The following is an 18055-nucleotide window of genomic DNA, read 5'->3' as shown; positions in this document are numbered from 1 at the left end:
TATTCTATCCCCACATTCAAATAAGCCCTTTGATTATTTATTGTGATATGATTCATAATGCATACCACCTGTTACCTCAGGCATAAATTCATCACTATCAACTACTCTTCAAGGACAGAAAAATGTTGATTCCTTTTTGCCACTGTTCTGGTAAACGACTGTCTGGCTACTTAGAGAAGAATTGTAAGAACCCTTTGTATGCACTGCTGCAGAAGGCATCAGTGATCAGCTGTTACACAGGGCACACACAGGCATCTCATTTGTCCATCTGCTTTAATAAAAAAAGATACTATTTTTTAATAATTGAAGCTGCTATAGAAACAAGCTTGTATTAAGATTCAAGTTAATGTAGCAAGATGATTCAGGAATTATTTTCCAATTTAATCTACCACATAGAAGTAAACAAAAAATCAGGAGGAGGTAGTGCTGAAGGCTGATTAGTAGAAAGACAAGTGAATCAGGGAGGAAACAGAGTTCAGCATCTGCTTCTGAAATTCTGAAAATCAGCCTTAGTGCACAAGACTGCTGTGAAAATTCTCACACTTCAGTGGGGAGGAGGACAAATCAAGCAGATATCCAACTGCTACTTTGTGGCTTCGAAGGATCATGAACCGAGAAATTACGTGTAATTGCATTTCTTATACAAATAACTCTTGAATCCACACACTAGAGTATTGCTTCCTCTGAAGCAAAAAACCAGTCTGGCAACAGTAATTACCTCCAACCTTCTTCAAAAGCCTACTACTTTTCCAAAAAGCTGATGTGTGGGTGGGATATTATGCTCCTGCTTGAAATTCTGCCATATGATACTTTTTTCCCCCTGAGGCTCAATAGATTATTTTTACTTATTTTTTTCCATAATTAATTGTACTCAGGATGCCATTTTATGGACTTGAAGATGATTTTAGAGTAAACTTATTAGTAGGAATATTTTTTGTGCTGACCTTTCAACTATTGTTAGCAGTATTCTGATTGCTGAATTTGCAGCCCTAGCTTGGGTGCACCTATCAGAGCAGTTACTTACCATTAAGCTGCAGTGATCAGTGAGATGTGTTATATTCAGGGAAATATTACTTGGGTCCAGTCTAAATATGCTTGAGTAATGGACACAAAGAGAACTGATTTCTGGGAAAAAAATATATATGGCTTCTCAGTGTGACTTAGAGATCAGAATGTCTTGTTACATCTTGTTAAATTTCAACTTGGGACCTTTAAAAAAATACCTCCAAGCAAGTAAACAGAAAGTTATTTTGTTCAAAGTTATCTCTTCTAGTAGCAATAAGGTAGTCATAGATACACCTGCTTTCAAACTTAGCAAAAAACAAAGTCTAATAAACAAGGATATTCCTAACTATCATCAGAAGATGGCATTCAAGGGTTTCAGCCCAAAAGACAAGATGGATAATGGTGGTTGTGGCACAACACAGTACAATAGTCAGTACAACACATAAAGGTGCCTTTGCCCATCACAGTGTTCTTCCGGGGTGTGTAAAAGCCAGGAGGATCTCAATGCTGCACAGCACTATTACTTTTACAATAATTTCTGTGAGTTTTAAAAATATGAGAGCATTACGTCATTCAGCGGAACACAAGGGGTCACTGCTTTGCCATTGTAGTCCCTTTAACCATTTGGAAAGTGGAAGATTACCAAATTCCTTCATAGATCAAAATTTCCAACTTTCTGTACTACATTTAAATACATTATCCTGAAGATAAATGCTTTTTATCTGGTCATCAATCTCCAAAGCCATATAAGTTTTAGGTGAAAAATTCAGTGTATAATTAAAGGATCCAGCTTAAGAGCTCTGAATTATGAGCGGTACTTACAGCTCCTTTTAAATCTGGTCTGGTGGGTTAAATCATGTATTTTCGACATTGATGCTGACCATGAATAGAAGTTCTTCAAAATATGTTGCCTTCGGCATACCTTCACCTTCCAGGTAAATTTATCTGCTACAAGAAATCTTTCCCTATTATACATATATCAAATTCAGTTATATAACATTAGAAAGAGATTCAAACCAGTCATGCTCAGGAGAATGGGAAGGTAACTCTGAAATCCCATTTCCAGAACTTTTATCAGCTGGCAGAAGTCACAAATATGAAGAAACAGAGCACAACAGTGCAGGTTGGGTAATGTTAGCCTACTTTATTTAGCTATGCCAAACTTCTGCAAATACAACTATCCTGGGCCCAGGGAACAATCTCTCTATTTTACAGATTTGCTAAATTTAGGTTTTGTAGATGAGGCCTGAAAAGATTATCAATAGGAACCCTTTTATAAACAGCAAGGGTGATTACAATTCTACAGTATTCAGGCTTGTAGGAAAAATAAGAGGAAATTATTTTTCTTCTTATTTAGTAGTCTGTTCTGGTATGAAAACTGTCTCAACATGATGAGATGCAATATTCTTGCTGACTTTCTCAATAAGGGGACTCTCACAGCTATTAAAAAAACCAGCAAGACAAAATGGTGTGTTAATGCTTTATCTTTCCTTAAAGTAGTAGGTTGTGACTACAAGAAATTTTCTTTGTTTCATGCCAGTGATGGTAGTTGATCACTTCTGGAGAACTACGCACAAGCAAGAGAAGGCAGACTGTAGGCAGTTTGCAGCTCTGTGTTCGGACTGATCAGCTCACAGAAAGTGTGAGAGTTCCTGCCTTTCTTTTAATGGCAAGTGGTCATCATGTCTCTTGCTTCCCCTCAAATTCTCTCACCAAAAAAATGGTTGAAAAATTATATTCTCTGGATGGATATTAATCCATCTCTTGACAGAGGTGGTTGGCCTATTTAAAATAGCATATTCCTCTACAGGAAACCAGAAAACTGAGATCACATACACAATGTTTCCTTAGGAAACAGGGAGCTGCAGGAAATAGCTAGAGGTACAGTTAACTTTTTCAAATGTCTCTTCTTGTAGACAGTTTTCTGGAAGAAAGGTAAAGTAGAAGAAATTTAGATACTCATAGTATCTAAAAGCCACAGAAAAAACAAACAAACAAACAAACAAACCAGAAAATACTAGATTCCATCTGTGAGGAAAAGACAATACAAAGAGATGCCCAAAGTGTAGCAAACTTGACAGGAATCTATCATTTCCAAAAGCCAAATGACAGTAGGGAATGCAACTGGCTTCCTCTATTCCCCTTACCCACAGAGACTGCCAAGGTCACTCAGGGGAATGATAACAGGATGGGAATGTTTGAGCAAGGCCACGACAAGGGCTGGGGTGGGCTGGCTCAAAAGGCAGATATTCAAGGCAGCGGCGCCTCTCACTAGATCAGGTGCCTCAGTGCCCCATCTAACCTAGTCTTGAAAAATTTGCATAAGATCAAGATGATTAGTCTAATCCTTAGGTCATCAATATAATGCATTGGTATTAAACAGACTGGAAAACCCTTTTATTTTGCATTTTTACAGAAACCTAACATTTAGATCATGAAAACTTGAAATTAGCTGTGATTCAACTTTCCAGAGTATAAACAATACTGTATATAAACCACAAGGAACCAGTATTAAAAGCTACACCATACTCGATATGTCTCTTTTAAATGCATTACCTTTGCCATTACTGGATGACCACTTTGTATTAAACTGGGATCCCCAAGGAAGATTAGTAGATTAACAAGCTACAGCAATGAAGGCTGAAAACTAAGAGCACAATCAATATTCCTGTGGAGATAAGAAAGCTAGCAACTTTCTACAGGTTTTTCCGGTTACTGATTTTGTAGTATTAATAAATGGAGTATTTTTAGATGGAGAAACACATGAGGACTGGGAATATTCTTTCCAAAAAACAGGATTTTGTCTCCAGCCAAATGTATATGCAAGTTTTTGCACTGTTTGTAAATTTGACAGAAACACAAAACTACTGATGAAGAAATACTTATTTTGAAATGTAATAGATTGTCAGAAAATGCTTTTAGCTATGATTAGTGTTATTTAAAAATTACCTAGAATTGGTTTCCTGCCCAGAGAGTGCACAGTGCTTGCTCCCTCTTCTAGACATACTTGGTGCCAAATCAGGTGTAGACTCCTTTCATAGAAAACCTTGTTAGAAATGTTAAGTCAGATTGCTAGAAAAGTATTTGCAGTTAGAATTCAATTTCAAAGACCAGTTCAAAGGCCTCTGGTAAAAAATAAACAACCACCACCCCCAAAACAAAAACAAAAGCCAAACAGAAACCAAACAAAAACAAAATGAAACAAACAAAAGACCAAACAAAAACAAAACAAAAAACCAAACCCGCCAACCAAAAACACCAAACCAAAACCAAACAAATAAACAAACAAGAAAAGGTAAAAAATGAGAAATAAAAACTCTCTGAAGCTTTATACTGATGTCAGTATTAGTTAAAGACTGAAATGCAGCAGATATTCAACTGCATTTTCAATTTTATAAATACAGATTTTCAGTAATTACTGTACAAAACAGCAGTGGAAGACTAATCTCAGTTTTTAGAAGTATCCTATTTCCAATTTCTAGGAACTTCTAAATACAGAACTGTGACAGGCAAAATACAGATTCATACTCAGAAAAGAAACATGGGTACGGTACTGTGAAGATGGTATTGCAAATTAACACAATACAGCAGAAGTAGTAAAATGCAAATTCTATGTTACAGATTACTATTGCCAGACATTTTAAGAAATGTTTTTATTTACATTTGCAAAGATATTACCATCCAAAGTTGCACTATACAAAGCAGGATAAAATACTAAATGTTACTTAAATACAGGAAAAGAACAAACAAACTCTGAGAAATTCTGAAATCAGACCAACAAAATTTCTCAATACATCTAGTTATGTTAAATTAAAATCTGGTTTGCAGAATTATCAAAAGATACCTGCCTGCTATTTATCAACCAAAAAATAAATTAAAGAAAAACTCTCTGAAGAGTCAAAAGTAACTAAGATTTATACCTGTAAGAAAAGATTGGTATTTCTGATCTGCTTACTCTAAGGATTCAATTGCTTACATTGCACAAGTCATTCACAACAGCAACATTATTTCACTTTTCTAGAAAACACTGTAGAAAACCATCTAGCATATTACTAAGTTTTTCATTTTCCTTTTTATGAATGAGTGAAATATAAGTGACAATCCACACAATACACAGCAAATTACACAGTACTGAGATGTTGCTTAATGTATTTATACAAATCAGTAAAAAAAACAACTCCAAATTTCAAGTAACATAGGCAATTGGTATAAAACAATAATTACACTGAAAGCTAGTGTTAGTCACTTGTGCTTAGACTGGGGGAAAGAGAGTTACTCCTCACAAATTCCAAATTCAGCAGAATTGAGTTGAGGTTTATACAGAGGAAGGTGTGACCTGGATCTATCGTTCTACGTAGTTCTCGGAATAGTTGATGAAGACCAAACAATTTAAACATCTTCTTATTGCTTCTGCAAAAGATTTTGAATAAAATAATCGTCAATTGAAAATTGAGAGGTTTAACATAAACACTAAAGATGCTACAGAAAAAATATTTTTCATGAACTAAACTGAGCATTATTTTGCATATTTAATGTAATTACTTACATTTCTAAGCACAAGGTTATCAATGCATGGTGAGAAAAATTTTGCAAAAATTAACATAAATTACCATTTTTCTTGAAAAAGTGATATGTTCACATAGTATCATGAAAGATCAAGGAAAGGCTGCAACAGGGTTTTTCAGTCATGTGAAATAAGATTTCAGAGAAAATAAATTTTTTTCAAAATTAGGATTTATGAGCCAATTTTTTTTTTTTTACTAGTAATTTACTAGTAAATGCCAGTTATAATTTCCATTAGATTATTTTACAGGAAAACTTTTTTTCCTAGAGTTCAAAGTGCAATGTAAAAAATTACTCAGCTTAGATGTCCCCTTACACAAATGAAACAATCCCACTGAGCAATGTGCCAGTGAAGCTCAGCAGCTCAATACTATTGATATGATGACCTTTGTTACAATAAAACAATAATCACTAAGCAGTGAGAATGCCATTTAAAAAGATGAACATTCTCAAAAGGGCTTAATTGGCTCAAAAGCTTAATTTTTTTTTTAAGGAAATGAAAACTGATGAAGCTTGAATGCAAGTCGAAGACTAAATTTTCAAAGGAGCTTACTACTAAGTATCTGAGTAAAACTGAAATTCTAGGATTCTCTAAGAATTCTAAGCATTTTTGTCACCTGCAGACATAAGGAATAATTCCTATTTAAGTCTACATTGTGAGGCTTTTTTCTAGTTTGTACTCTGCAAATTGAACTAGATTTATGCACTAATTAAGAAGCTTCTCTCAAACCTCAATGACAAAAACAGTTTAAATTTAACTGCTAACATTAAAAGTCCAGCATTGTGTATGGTGGAGGGAATAAACAGAAAAACACAGAAGAGTTCTGGAAAAGAAAAAAGATAAAAGTCACCAAGTTCATTAGCCTAATAACAGGTAACAGAGTAATGGTAATAAAGGATTACTTTATTCTGGAGAGTTTTTGCAGTATAACACAGAGCTTTTCCAAAACTGCAATATCTAGCTTAGAACTTTGAAGCAATACAGAGCAAGTCCAGAAGAAGGATTCATTACTGCAGGCTTCCAGGAAAGGCTGTAAGGAACCTGGAAAAGAAAATAATTTAAAAACTGTATCACAGAGAAAAGTATAACTGCTATTGATACCTTTAGAAGGCCTTAAATGCTTTATGTTGTGCAATAATTAGAACAACCAAACATTTCAGTTTATTTTGAACCTGTGATGCAAAAGTCAGGTAAAACAAAAGCTGAAAAAATGCAGGTTCCTAAGAATTCTGACACTACTGATCCTTGGATTAAAAGAGTGTTTATTCTCTTGTGAGCAAAGGAAAACACGAAACAGAACCATTTCAAACTCAAATAAAAATTCTCACATTGAAAATGTTTATGCAATGTTCATTTATCATGGCTCTTTCCTTTAGACCATGGGAGGGGAACATGAAAGCTGAGCAAAATGATGCAGAAATATTTTAAGTTGCTGCAAATAACATGGACAGAGATAGTAAACATAAGAGATTGTGTGAGATCTGAGAGTCTTTCATTATCAGTATACTGTCCCTATACTAAGGGAAACAGAGGAAACACAGTAATTAAAGAGGTAAAAGTAAGATCTGTATGACAATTAAGCACCAAAACTTCTCCCCTAAAATAGTGGATGAGTTTCTATGTCACACTGAGAACATTTCCCTCTACCCTGTTCTCCAAAATCTAGTACAGTAATTTTACGATTACAAGCCGCACCATTTTGACCAAAGTTTTGGTGGAAACCCGGAAATGCGGTTAGTACTCCGGGGCAGCTAATAATTAACAAAAATGTGATATCTGCCCTTACCAGATACTGTGCCGGTCCTGTCCCGAGCAAAAATGGTTTGAAATCCACGGTTTGCCAGTGTTCCGATGATGAACCAATCAGAGAACAGCTTATTGCCTGCCTGTGGATGGCGGCGTTACTGTGGGGCGGAGGGTGTTATCGGGGTGAGTTCCCTTGGCAATTTGATAAAAGTGTGTGATATTTCTCTATTTCTCTTTTTTAAGTGTTTTCAGGCTTGTGCGGCTGCGCAGCTGGCCGTGCTCGCGCAGATCAAGGGAGGGGCGGGGCCGGGCCGAGCCAGGCTGTGCTCGCGCAGATCAGGGGAGGGGCCAGGCCGGATGAGCGGGGTGGCTGTGCCGGATGCTCACCTGTGTGGCTGAGCGGCTGTTTAAAGGCAATGCGGATCCATTGGGAACGCTTGCAAATGACCACACTATTGTTCGTATCTTTTCGCGCTTGTAAATAAAGGAAACACTGCCGCAGCTATTGTCTGTGTCTTTTTTCACTTGGAAATAATGTTTCCAAGGTCAGCAGTAAGCCAGTAAGCCCCAGCGATCCGCGATTGTGTTACTAAATGACGACTTTGTGAAAGTTCACCGCAAATGAAAGTGTGGCTAAAAATCAGGTGCAGTTTTTTTATTGACAAAGACATCAACGTTGCCGACACACTGGAAACGCGGCTTATACTCCGTGCGGCTTGTAATCGTGAAATTACTGTAATTTCAAAATAAGATTAAATCTGTCCCCTAGTTATCTTATTCTTGGTTCTGATATTACAGATTAATTTATAGCAAAAACATAAATAAAAAAAGGAACAATTTGCTTTTTCTTAAAATAACAGACTTCCATGTACCACAGGACTTTGCATTATCAGAATATACACATAAGGAAAATATTTTAATTGCATACTATTAAAATATTTAATGTGTTCCACTTAATCAGGAACTGCAATATGCAAATTACAGTATAACTAACAAACAAGACATTAAAAAAAAAACATATCCCGAATACTATAATTTATAAATAGGGTATCCAGATGTTTTTATCAGTACAAAGAGGGTTGGATGCATGTTTTGGTCAAAATTTTCCCTTTCCTCATTCAAGGACATACAACTTACTAAATGCAACAAGTAGCCTTGGAGTGAATTCAAGGTTTTAATTTATTTCAGGTTTACTGAGAAAAAATCTGAAGAAATGCTACAGAAAACTGTCAGAAATAGGGCTTTAAAAAGAAATCCACTTGACATTTGAAGCCAGTTTGAGGCCTAGATAAGTAATTTCCTGAGCTGGGCATTTATGCTGAATATTCAGTAAGGACCCAGTTACTCCTATTCCAACAAATTACCAAGTGCCACCTCACTGATATACAGGGAATTCATGAGACTTGTGGGCCTTTGTTAGTTTATATCCTCAAATGAAGAGACTGAGAAACAGCAAATGCCTTTATCACAGATCAGAGAACCTAGGCTACAGGTAATCTTTCCTCTCTTTTCAGCAAAGGTGCATTGGCAAATTGATTTAAAATGCTGGACTCAACAGGTGGGATCCACAACACACATAATGGAATGTGTGGATGGAAGTCATACAGATGCAGGATGGTAACAGAGTTTGGTAACAAGAGGCCAACCTTGCAGCAATAAAAAGCAACAATTGACATTCCATAAAGTTTGGAAAAGGCAGGCAGATGTTTCATGGTTTTCATAGCTGAAGTATCCTCTGTTCTTAACCCAAAGCAATACAAAACAATTATTCAGAAATATGCATTATCAAGGTAATAAATCACTATAAATTAATCTGCTTTTGTTTACATCTTCTTCCGTGTTTCTTGCATTCTTTCTACCACATTCAGTACACCTATGGTTTTATGCACGTTGTTCTCTCAGTTTTAGTACCACTTCCAGTTACAATTTGCTGTCTCTTAATGGTAACAGTAATATAACACCAGAATAAAAGAAAAGTAGAAAAGAAAGCAGTAATCAGTGAAAAAAAATGTAAGCAATGATACTATTTCTCATTTTATTTTAGTTTATGGTCTTCAAGGCATATCACTTTCAGTATTTTTTTCAGCATTTCTGTACTTTCTCTGCAGGAGGTATTATTTTTCCAAACTTGTCTTATAAAAAGAACCTCAGGGTAATCTGTCAATTACAACAAACAGAAAATCCTTAGATGAGTTCACCACATGTGCTACATTTAGTAATACGTGACTGACATACACTCAAGACTCAGTGCTCTTTATTGAGCCACTGCTCCCTATCACAGAACTCAGAGGTTATTAAGTACCTACAGCAGAATCTTAAACCTGGAAAAATAATTAACTAAAATTTCACTTCTGTTATGATGCTGTAATGCCCTAGTAAGTCTAACCTGTTAAAATCCATGAGAAGTGGTGACATAACTGTGAACAGGAACAGCAAATAAGCAAAGCCCAGTGAACACATCCACCATCTTAAGAGCGCTTCCTGACCAAATATTTCTATCACTGAAGAGTGTTTGAAGTAAAATTTTTGTACAACAGTAGGAAGAGACAACCTTCTCTAAAGCAATGAAAATATATGCCTACGAATTATGTAGTCTGTAACTTTATGGTAATTATATAGAGCTACAGATTTATAGAAATTCTTCTAAAATTTGCTAGAGTTCCCACAAATGACTGCCTATTCCCAAGAAACGGATATGGTCAGTCCTATCAACCACTGATGAAATGTGTTTTAACAACAAAAAACTTGAAACAGTATCTCTTACTTAGTGAAGATGCTTATCAGAAAGGGAAGAAAAGAATAAATAAATGCGTGAGAACATTGACATTCAAGAAGCAAACTGAGAATGGCTTTTCTTCTTTCTATTGCCTGTTAAGACAACAAATGGCTTTAAAAACTCAGTTAGCATGACTTCTAACTCATCTGACCTCTGATTCATGAGAGATCTGTAGGTAACAAAGCTTGTTTGGATGAATAGGGCAATCCTACAATTTATTCCTATAAATACCCTTAAATAGCCATAAAATGCTTTTAATTCCTTTTCTGCAAGGTAAACAAATACCATATTTAGCTGACCTGAATATTCATTTGCTGCCCTGCTCTTACTGGCTCCTTAAACATATTACATTAAAAAAACAATACACACACACACACACATACATGCTGTAAGAACGTTCTGACTTTGAAGTTTACAAATTAACATAAATTACATTACTTTTAAGACAGATGATTTTTCCTATAAAACAGAAAAGGTAATATGGTAATAATGTCTAAAAGTTTGCAAAGTTAATCACATGAAACCCAACTGAAAAAAGGACAGTAATTTCACGATTACAAGCCGCACTGAGTATAAGCCGCTTCTCTGGGTGTTGGCAAACATTTCGTTCTTTGTCCATACACAAGCCGCACCCAATTATAAGCTGCTCTGTCATTCGCAGTGAGGACCCGCATGCAACAAAATTGCCAAATAGTAACAGAATCGCGGCATGGCGGGGTTTACTGGCTCGGCTCAGGCCGTGAGGGCTCGGGGCTGCCGATGGGGCCAGGTGGCCCAGCTCGGCGCTGCCACTTGGCAGGGCCGCTCGGGGCCGGCTGCCACTGGGCTTGCTCGCCTGGGCCTGGTGCTGCGCCATGGTGGCAGGGGGAACACGGAGCCCGCCAGCACCCGTGGCGGTGGTGGGAGGCGGGGATGGAGCCCCCCGCCTCCCCTCGAGCCGCGGGGCCAGCAGGAGGGAGCTCCCTGCCTCCCCCGAGCTGCGCTGCCTGAAGGAGGGAGCTCCCCCGCCTCCCCCCAGCCCCATGCTGCCGGAAGGGAGCCTGGCTCCACCCACTGCGCAACAGAGTAACCAATTTGCAACAATCACGCAGTCTCAGGTTTTACTGGCAGGTGCTCGACTCGGCACCTCAGTTTGCACTTCCAGGGTTGGAAATGTCAGAAAATTATTCACACCTTAGCCACTCCTGAGTGTAAGCCTCATTTCCGGAGTGGGAGCAAAATTTTAGTCAAAACGGTGTGGCTTGTAATCGTGAAATTACTGTACATGTTTAAATGGACTTTCTGTACATTTCATAAGCTTTTGAAGATTATATTCTAAGTAATCAGAAAATGAAGAAAACAAATATATAATTTAAATGCATCTCTAGCTGATTAATTATAAGAACCTGAGCTTCATATTTTTAAATATTTTGGTGGCCTAGATTCTGCTTTTATTTAACTAATTTAGAAAAACATAATTAGGATTTATCCTGACAGGACTTTGTCACAATTTAAAAGAATCTCCAAAAGCCTCCAGTGGTATACTTAAAAAATTGGAGGGTGCTATACTTTAACTTAGCTTGATTGGTAGACTGCAACAATAAGGAATTTATCATTGTTGACAGAATTCATATGAAATTTACCCTCAAAGTGATCAGTCACACACAGCATAGAGTCTCACCAGCTGTAGTTACCCGGAAAATTCTTTTTCATACCTAAAGCTATGTCACTTCAGGAAATAAAATGACAACTCTAAGTTCATGTTTTAACAAATTAATGATTACAGTTTTGTCTCATTTTCTAACTGAGAGAAGATCTGCTAGGAGAAAGAACACATCTCAGCAATGCAAGTGAATGATGCAGCAGTGTCTACTAGTTTAGAAAAGTTAACTGTGCACCACAGCAGAAACACTTCAAAGGAAACAGCAACATCACTTGCTTATAACCAACTGCCTCTAAGAGTCACCTACAAGATTTGAACCATTTGCTGAATTTAACATTTTCTCCTGTAATCAGCAGCCAGGACTGTTCACTGTCAGAGGTTAGAGCACAGTGTAGGTGCCTGCACAGGTGAGGCTGAGTTAACAGAGCCCATGTGGCAATTTCAGCTGGTCACCCACTATGTGCTGACCTCAGTATGATCTGAACTGCTCTTCAGTTTCCTAGGATGTGCAAGATATTTAAACAGACATGGGACAGGATGTACAGGAAACCAATATCATTCTCATATTGCAACTGGAAATTACATCCAGAAAAAAGTTTGGACAGCCCTGCATTTTATGGGGTTTTTTACTGTCTAGAACTTAATGAAGGTGATGACAGGGTTGAGTGTTTGGGGCTAAGAATCAGGGGAAAGGCCAAGACAGACATCGTGATGGGAGTCTGTTGTAGGCCACCAACCCAACTGAAAAGGTAGATGAACTAGTCTACAAAAATCGGGGAGATGTCTCATAATTCCTAATTGTTCTCAAAGGGGACTTCAACTTACCTGATGCCTGCTGGAAATACAACACAGCAGAAACAGCCCAGGAGGTTCCTGGAGCATGTGGAAGAGAACAGGGGGTGAGGGAGCCAATTAGGGAAGTCTCCCCATTGGTTCTGTTGTTCGTGAAGAGAAGGACTTGAGGGTGATGTGATGGCTAGAAGCCCTCTAGCACACAGAGATCACAAAATAAGAGCTTTTTATTTTTGGAGAAACAAGGAAAGAGGCCTGCAGGACTACTAACTGGGACTTCCAGAGGGGCAGACTTAGGCTGTTTAGGAGACCGGTGGAGAGAGTCCCTTGGGAGGCAGTCCCGAGGGGCAAAGGAGTCCCGGAAGGTTGGACATTCTTTAGGAAAGAAATTGTAAGGCACAGGAGCAGACTGCCCCCATATGCCAAAAGATAAGCTGGTGGGGAAGCAGACTGGCCAACCTGAACAAAGAAGTTTGGCTAGAACTCAAGGAAAAAACGTTTACGGCCTTTGGAAGAAGTGGCAGGCAACTCAGGAGGACTGCAAGGGTGTTGTGAAGTCATGGAGAGAGAAAATCAGAAGGCCAAAGCCCAAGTAGAACTTAGTCTGGCTATTGGTGTAATAGACAATAAAAATGTTTCTATGGATATAATAACAAAAGGAGGGCTAAGGAGTATCACCATCCTTTACTGATGTGAGGTAGAAACATAGTGACAAAGGATGAGGAAAGGACTACCTAATGTCTTCACTACCTCAGTCTTTAATTACAAGACCTGTTGTTTTCCAGGTACCCAGACTCCTGAGCTGGAAGATGGAGAGCAGAACAAAGCTCCTATAATCCAAAGGGAAATGGTCAGTGACCTGATACACCACTTAGACACACAAACAAACCTATGGGACCAGATGGGATCCACCAAAGGGTATCAAGGAAGCCAGCGGGAAATGCTCACCAAGCCACATTCCATCATTTACCAGCAGTTCTGGTTAATGGGGAAAGTCCCGGGTACCTGGAGGCTGGCAAATGTGACACTCATCTAGGGCCAGAAGGACAATTCAGGGAACTGGAGGCCTGTCAGTCCAGCCTTGCTGCCAGGGAAGGTCATGGAGCAAGTCATTCTGAGTGTCACCACATGGCATGGGCAGGGATCAACCAGCACAAATATGGGTTTTTGAAAGGCAGGTCCTGCTTGACCAACCTGATTTCCATCTACAGCAAAGTAACCTGTTTGTTGGATGAGGAACAGACTGTGGATATTGTCTACTTGGACTTTAGCAAAACCTTTGACACTGTTTCCCACAGCATTCTCCTGAAAAAAAATGGCTGTTCAATGTGTGGAAGAGTGCACTCTTTGGTGGGTAAAAAAAACAAATTAAAAAACCCCAAACTGGTAAAAAACAAGACAGGAAGCAGCACTTTGCAAAGAGGTCACAGTAAGTGCAATGTATTTGTTGGATTTAGACCAAAAAATGGAAAACTGAACATATGTGCCCTTCAGTATAAATCTAAAGATATTTTCAGGAGCTAAAGCAGAGAAATAAAAAAGAAAATAAAGTGTACTATAGGTTTATCTTTAAGTATGTGTATAGGAAGTACAGTTGTTGAGGCAGAATAGTCAGATTCTTTTGTGGTAAATAAATGCTACAGCAGTTATAACTAATCTAGACTTCAATACCATTTGAGAAAGCAACATGGGATATTATATTGCAGAAAATGGGGGTAGAAGAGCTGGAAGGTGTGTTGTGTAAGGAATTCACTAAAAATGTACTTCAGTTTTAAACACTGATTTTTGCAATTGTGCTTATCTGGTATACTAATCAATGACAATGGCATAAAGGTAGGAATAGTATAATGAAGTTCCATGCTGGAACCGCCTACTTGGAATGCAGCAGGTATAAAATACATGGAAATCAAAATTAACCTTACTTGCTAGAATAGCAGAAGCATAAAGTTGATATACTAAAAATCAACATACATTTTTCCTGGAAAATCACTGATTATGAGTGGATCAAAGGATGGATGTGATCATCAGAGGATGAAAGTTTTTGCTGTTCTGATTGAACTCAGTTTGTATATGAGCAATCAACATGGTCTTACCCTTAAAGGCTGATTCTAATGAGGCCTGACAGAGAGAAAAAAACATTTTACAAACAACTCAGGTAGCATTTTAAACTGAAGTTGTACACTACTATGGATTACTTTGTTCAAGAAACCAGAAAAGGCCCAACGAAATAATAGAATCACTGACAGAATCACAACTCTCTCAAGCACACACCTGAAGGGGCTTTGCTCCAAACACAATGACAAACGCTAAGAAAACCTTAACATAAATAAACATCACTTGGCATCACCCGTGGTTCTGCAACATTAGATTGCAAGTGAGCAGGTATATAAAATCTGAACTTTGACAAGGCATAGGTATTACTCAAATGACACAATTTTTATTTTCCACTTCAAAGGAAAGTCTTTCTTTATGGAATTATTTCAATTATGACGTTGCTTGAAAAAAGTTAGCTAAAAGGTACAGTAGCTGATAGTCAAATACAAAAGAAAATGTGTATAAAAATATTTTTCCTACTTAAATAATTTTATGGAAAACTATAAAAATGTAAATCTTTTATTAAAAATATGCAAGTTTAGTATGTAAGAGCAAACAAATTCTTACTTGAAAGAACTTTATTGTTCTAAAGATTTCATAACTTAAATTGACTGGAAAGGGGATGTGTATATCCAAATACTAATATAAACAACTCCTTTTAACATCAAATACTTTTTAAAAGTTAGCATTCACATCTACCTTCAAAATGATATGCTGCTTAAGAACCACACGGTTACTCTAAATGAACAGAAGCTTTACCTCCAAAATGGCTACTTGACTCTACATAACTTTATATTTAGTGGTTCCTTCTATTTATTCCTTTGGAGTGGATGAGACAGGGGTCCAAAATTCAGAATGGCTAAGCATTTATGACTGTTACTAGAAGAGGGAGAAAACAATGACACATATGTTATTTGTTATTAGAGAAGGGTACTTCATACTAAGTTATTTTCATCAAAATCAAAGTATTCAAACTAAAATTTAAACGGATTAACAAAAATGTGTGCAAGTCTTGGTGTACTTGCTTGCTTTCAGCACATATAGGTGGGTCCTAGCATTACCTAGACTGCATTTAACAGTTAGAGATCCTTTTCTGTGGTTAAAATATTAAACTAAAACATCTACTAATCCAATTATCCACTGTTTTCAGAAGAATTAATAAAAATTACAAAGGTAAGATAGGATAATAGAGGAAAGATTTCCTTTTAAATGGTTTGCATTTCAATATTCATGCCACATAAGAGGTAAATAATTTCTATAACTTCAAAACACAAGTCCTCAGAACAATTTCACATCTGCTTTTGATGCAGGTGAGGGGAATCCTACCTTAATACAGTATTCACAAACTTTTTATCACATTTTTATCCTTTCAGTACTGCAAAATAAATTCACTTTAAAAGCTGCAATCCTGCAAGGTTACCAGTAAAGATAATATGCTGAAAAATGTTGAATTTTAATCTGTTTAAGCATACAGGCATCTTTGACTCCATGTCTTCCACTGCTTGTAGTCTGTAAAGTCTCAAAATGCTAAGACACAAGAGGAAACATAAAAGGGCAGGTTTGAGTTTTTTAGGCAAATTCTGACCATTGACTTTTTGGAAGTACCCACAAAACAGTGCATGTTGTAGAATTCCTAGCATCAGTCATGGAAACATTCCAGCAAAAAGGAAAAGAGAAGTGTTTTATAGATAGTCAATGTAAGAGGACTTCAGTTTATATGCAAATAAGCACAGTTTCTCACTATAGAGAAAACCCTTTTAGCTGCCCTGGCTTCATTAACTTCCCTATGAGACAAGTGCATCTGGACACAGACTTAGTTATCCATGACCATAATATTTTCTTCCAAAAAAAAATTAAAATTACAAGTAAGGTTCAATGAATGTGCAAATACAGCTCACTTTTGCAGTTATTGAAGTTCTTCAGTTATATGGATATGGTTAAGAAATCACACTTAAGCCCCACCAGAATGTGCCACAACTTACAGTAAACTCAAGAGTATCATTCTGAGATTTTTTTTAATGTGGTCTCATTTTGATTTGTGAATAAGTACACACTAATATAAAAATACACTCTCTGGAAAACAGAAATAAGCTTAAGACAAAGTACATTTAATTTTATTTAAAGCAAATGCCAGTGTTTTGTAATATCCAGAGAGCAGGTAAGTTTTGATTTCACTGAATGAACTTAAGGTTGAGAAAGGGGAACCTACTAATCTACCTGACAGCAGTCAGATATCACTGCAGGAGGAGTTTAAGGTTTATGATATCTTTGTATAAAAGTGCAAAAGGTAAAACTGAGGCAGAGAGCTTTCTGCCAACAGATTTCAAATCAGGCATGAACCAGACAGCAGTTAACAATGGTATTTTTGACAGGTGAATTTAACTCACTATGTCACGTAAAACCCTTTTAACTGTTTCACAAGTTAAAAAAAACACAGTAAGCTGGGTGAAAAGACAGGAAAAACACTATTGAACCAGATTGCATATGACAAGTATTCAACTACAAGGTGATTTAATACCAATGATGTGATGCTCTTCAGTACCAACAGAACAGATTTTCTTGATGAGGTCATGCTACTTATTACTAGATTGTTTCCATAAAATGTTTCAAGTCTGGTATCCAGGAGTTCTCTTGAACAGTGTGCTGCAACTAGTGTGCTAGAAACAAGATCTGCCAAGAAAAGAAATTTGTAGTCCTAGGGAGGGAGCTTTGGGGTATGAAGATGCTCTGGAAGCCACTGTTACATGCTATAACAGTATTAAAAGTAACTATTACTTTAATTATCAAACATTAATTTTAATAGCAATTTTAATGGAAAATGGTAGAAGCTTTGTTAAGCAATAAATACATTATATACCATTTGACTAAACTGAAACATCAGCGTGTAGCCATTAATATGTTTTGCTCTCAAAATTTCAAAGGCAGTCAGAGCACTCTGCATTTGTAGAAATCTATCACAAGCCATTCAGCATTTAACAAGATACTAAACCTACTTTCTATGACAATTCCATCAGAGAAGACTTTGGTTTTATATCTGTCTTCAGAAGGGTCATAGCTTAGAGATGGGACTAAAAACTGACCACCATGGCCTGGCAGCCTACTTTCCTTAAACGAAGTAAGGAAACCTTCAAAAGCTGTGGTACTGAAATCTTTCTTCCCTATTAAATGAACAGGAATAGATGTCTTATCCTTTTCCTCAATGAGAAGCAAGAAAGATGCCTTAACAGATCACTCATTAGATTCAAAAACCAAAAGAAGAATCAAGCTGAATGCTATGGCACTCATTTGAAGTCTCAGATTAAGGAAAAGAGCACCACGACTAAAATAACATTGCAGGACTTGTTCCCTTGATTCTGCTTTTATCTGTCAATCTTTGCACTAAGGGAAAGATGGGCATCCTCCAGAAAACAAACATGGATTGAAATACTGCCAATGG

General features: G+C 37.2%; 1 protein-coding gene across 1 annotated transcript in view; it reads right to left on the bottom strand.

The window, feature by feature from the left end:
* Positions 1-4700: 4700 nt before the first annotated feature.
* Positions 4701-18055, bottom strand: part of CCDC138 (coiled-coil domain containing 138) — a 31403-nt gene continuing 18048 nt past the window's right edge. Inside the window, exons 12-13 of the mRNA XM_033053524.1 lie at positions 6472-6610; positions 4701-5415 (exon numbers count right to left, since the gene is read on the bottom strand). Of these exons, the coding sequence (XP_032909415.1) occupies positions 5244-5415; positions 6472-6610 (311 nt within the window). The 3' untranslated portion in view covers positions 4701-5243. The remainder of the gene's footprint in view (positions 5416-6471; positions 6611-18055) is intronic.

Source organism: Catharus ustulatus, chromosome 2 (assembly GCF_009819885.2).
Source record: "Catharus ustulatus isolate bCatUst1 chromosome 2, bCatUst1.pri.v2, whole genome shotgun sequence".
NCBI lineage: Eukaryota > Metazoa > Chordata > Aves > Passeriformes > Turdidae > Catharus > Catharus ustulatus.
The sequence above is the reverse complement of the archived record's forward strand: the minus strand, read 5'-3'. Positions and strand labels throughout refer to the sequence as shown.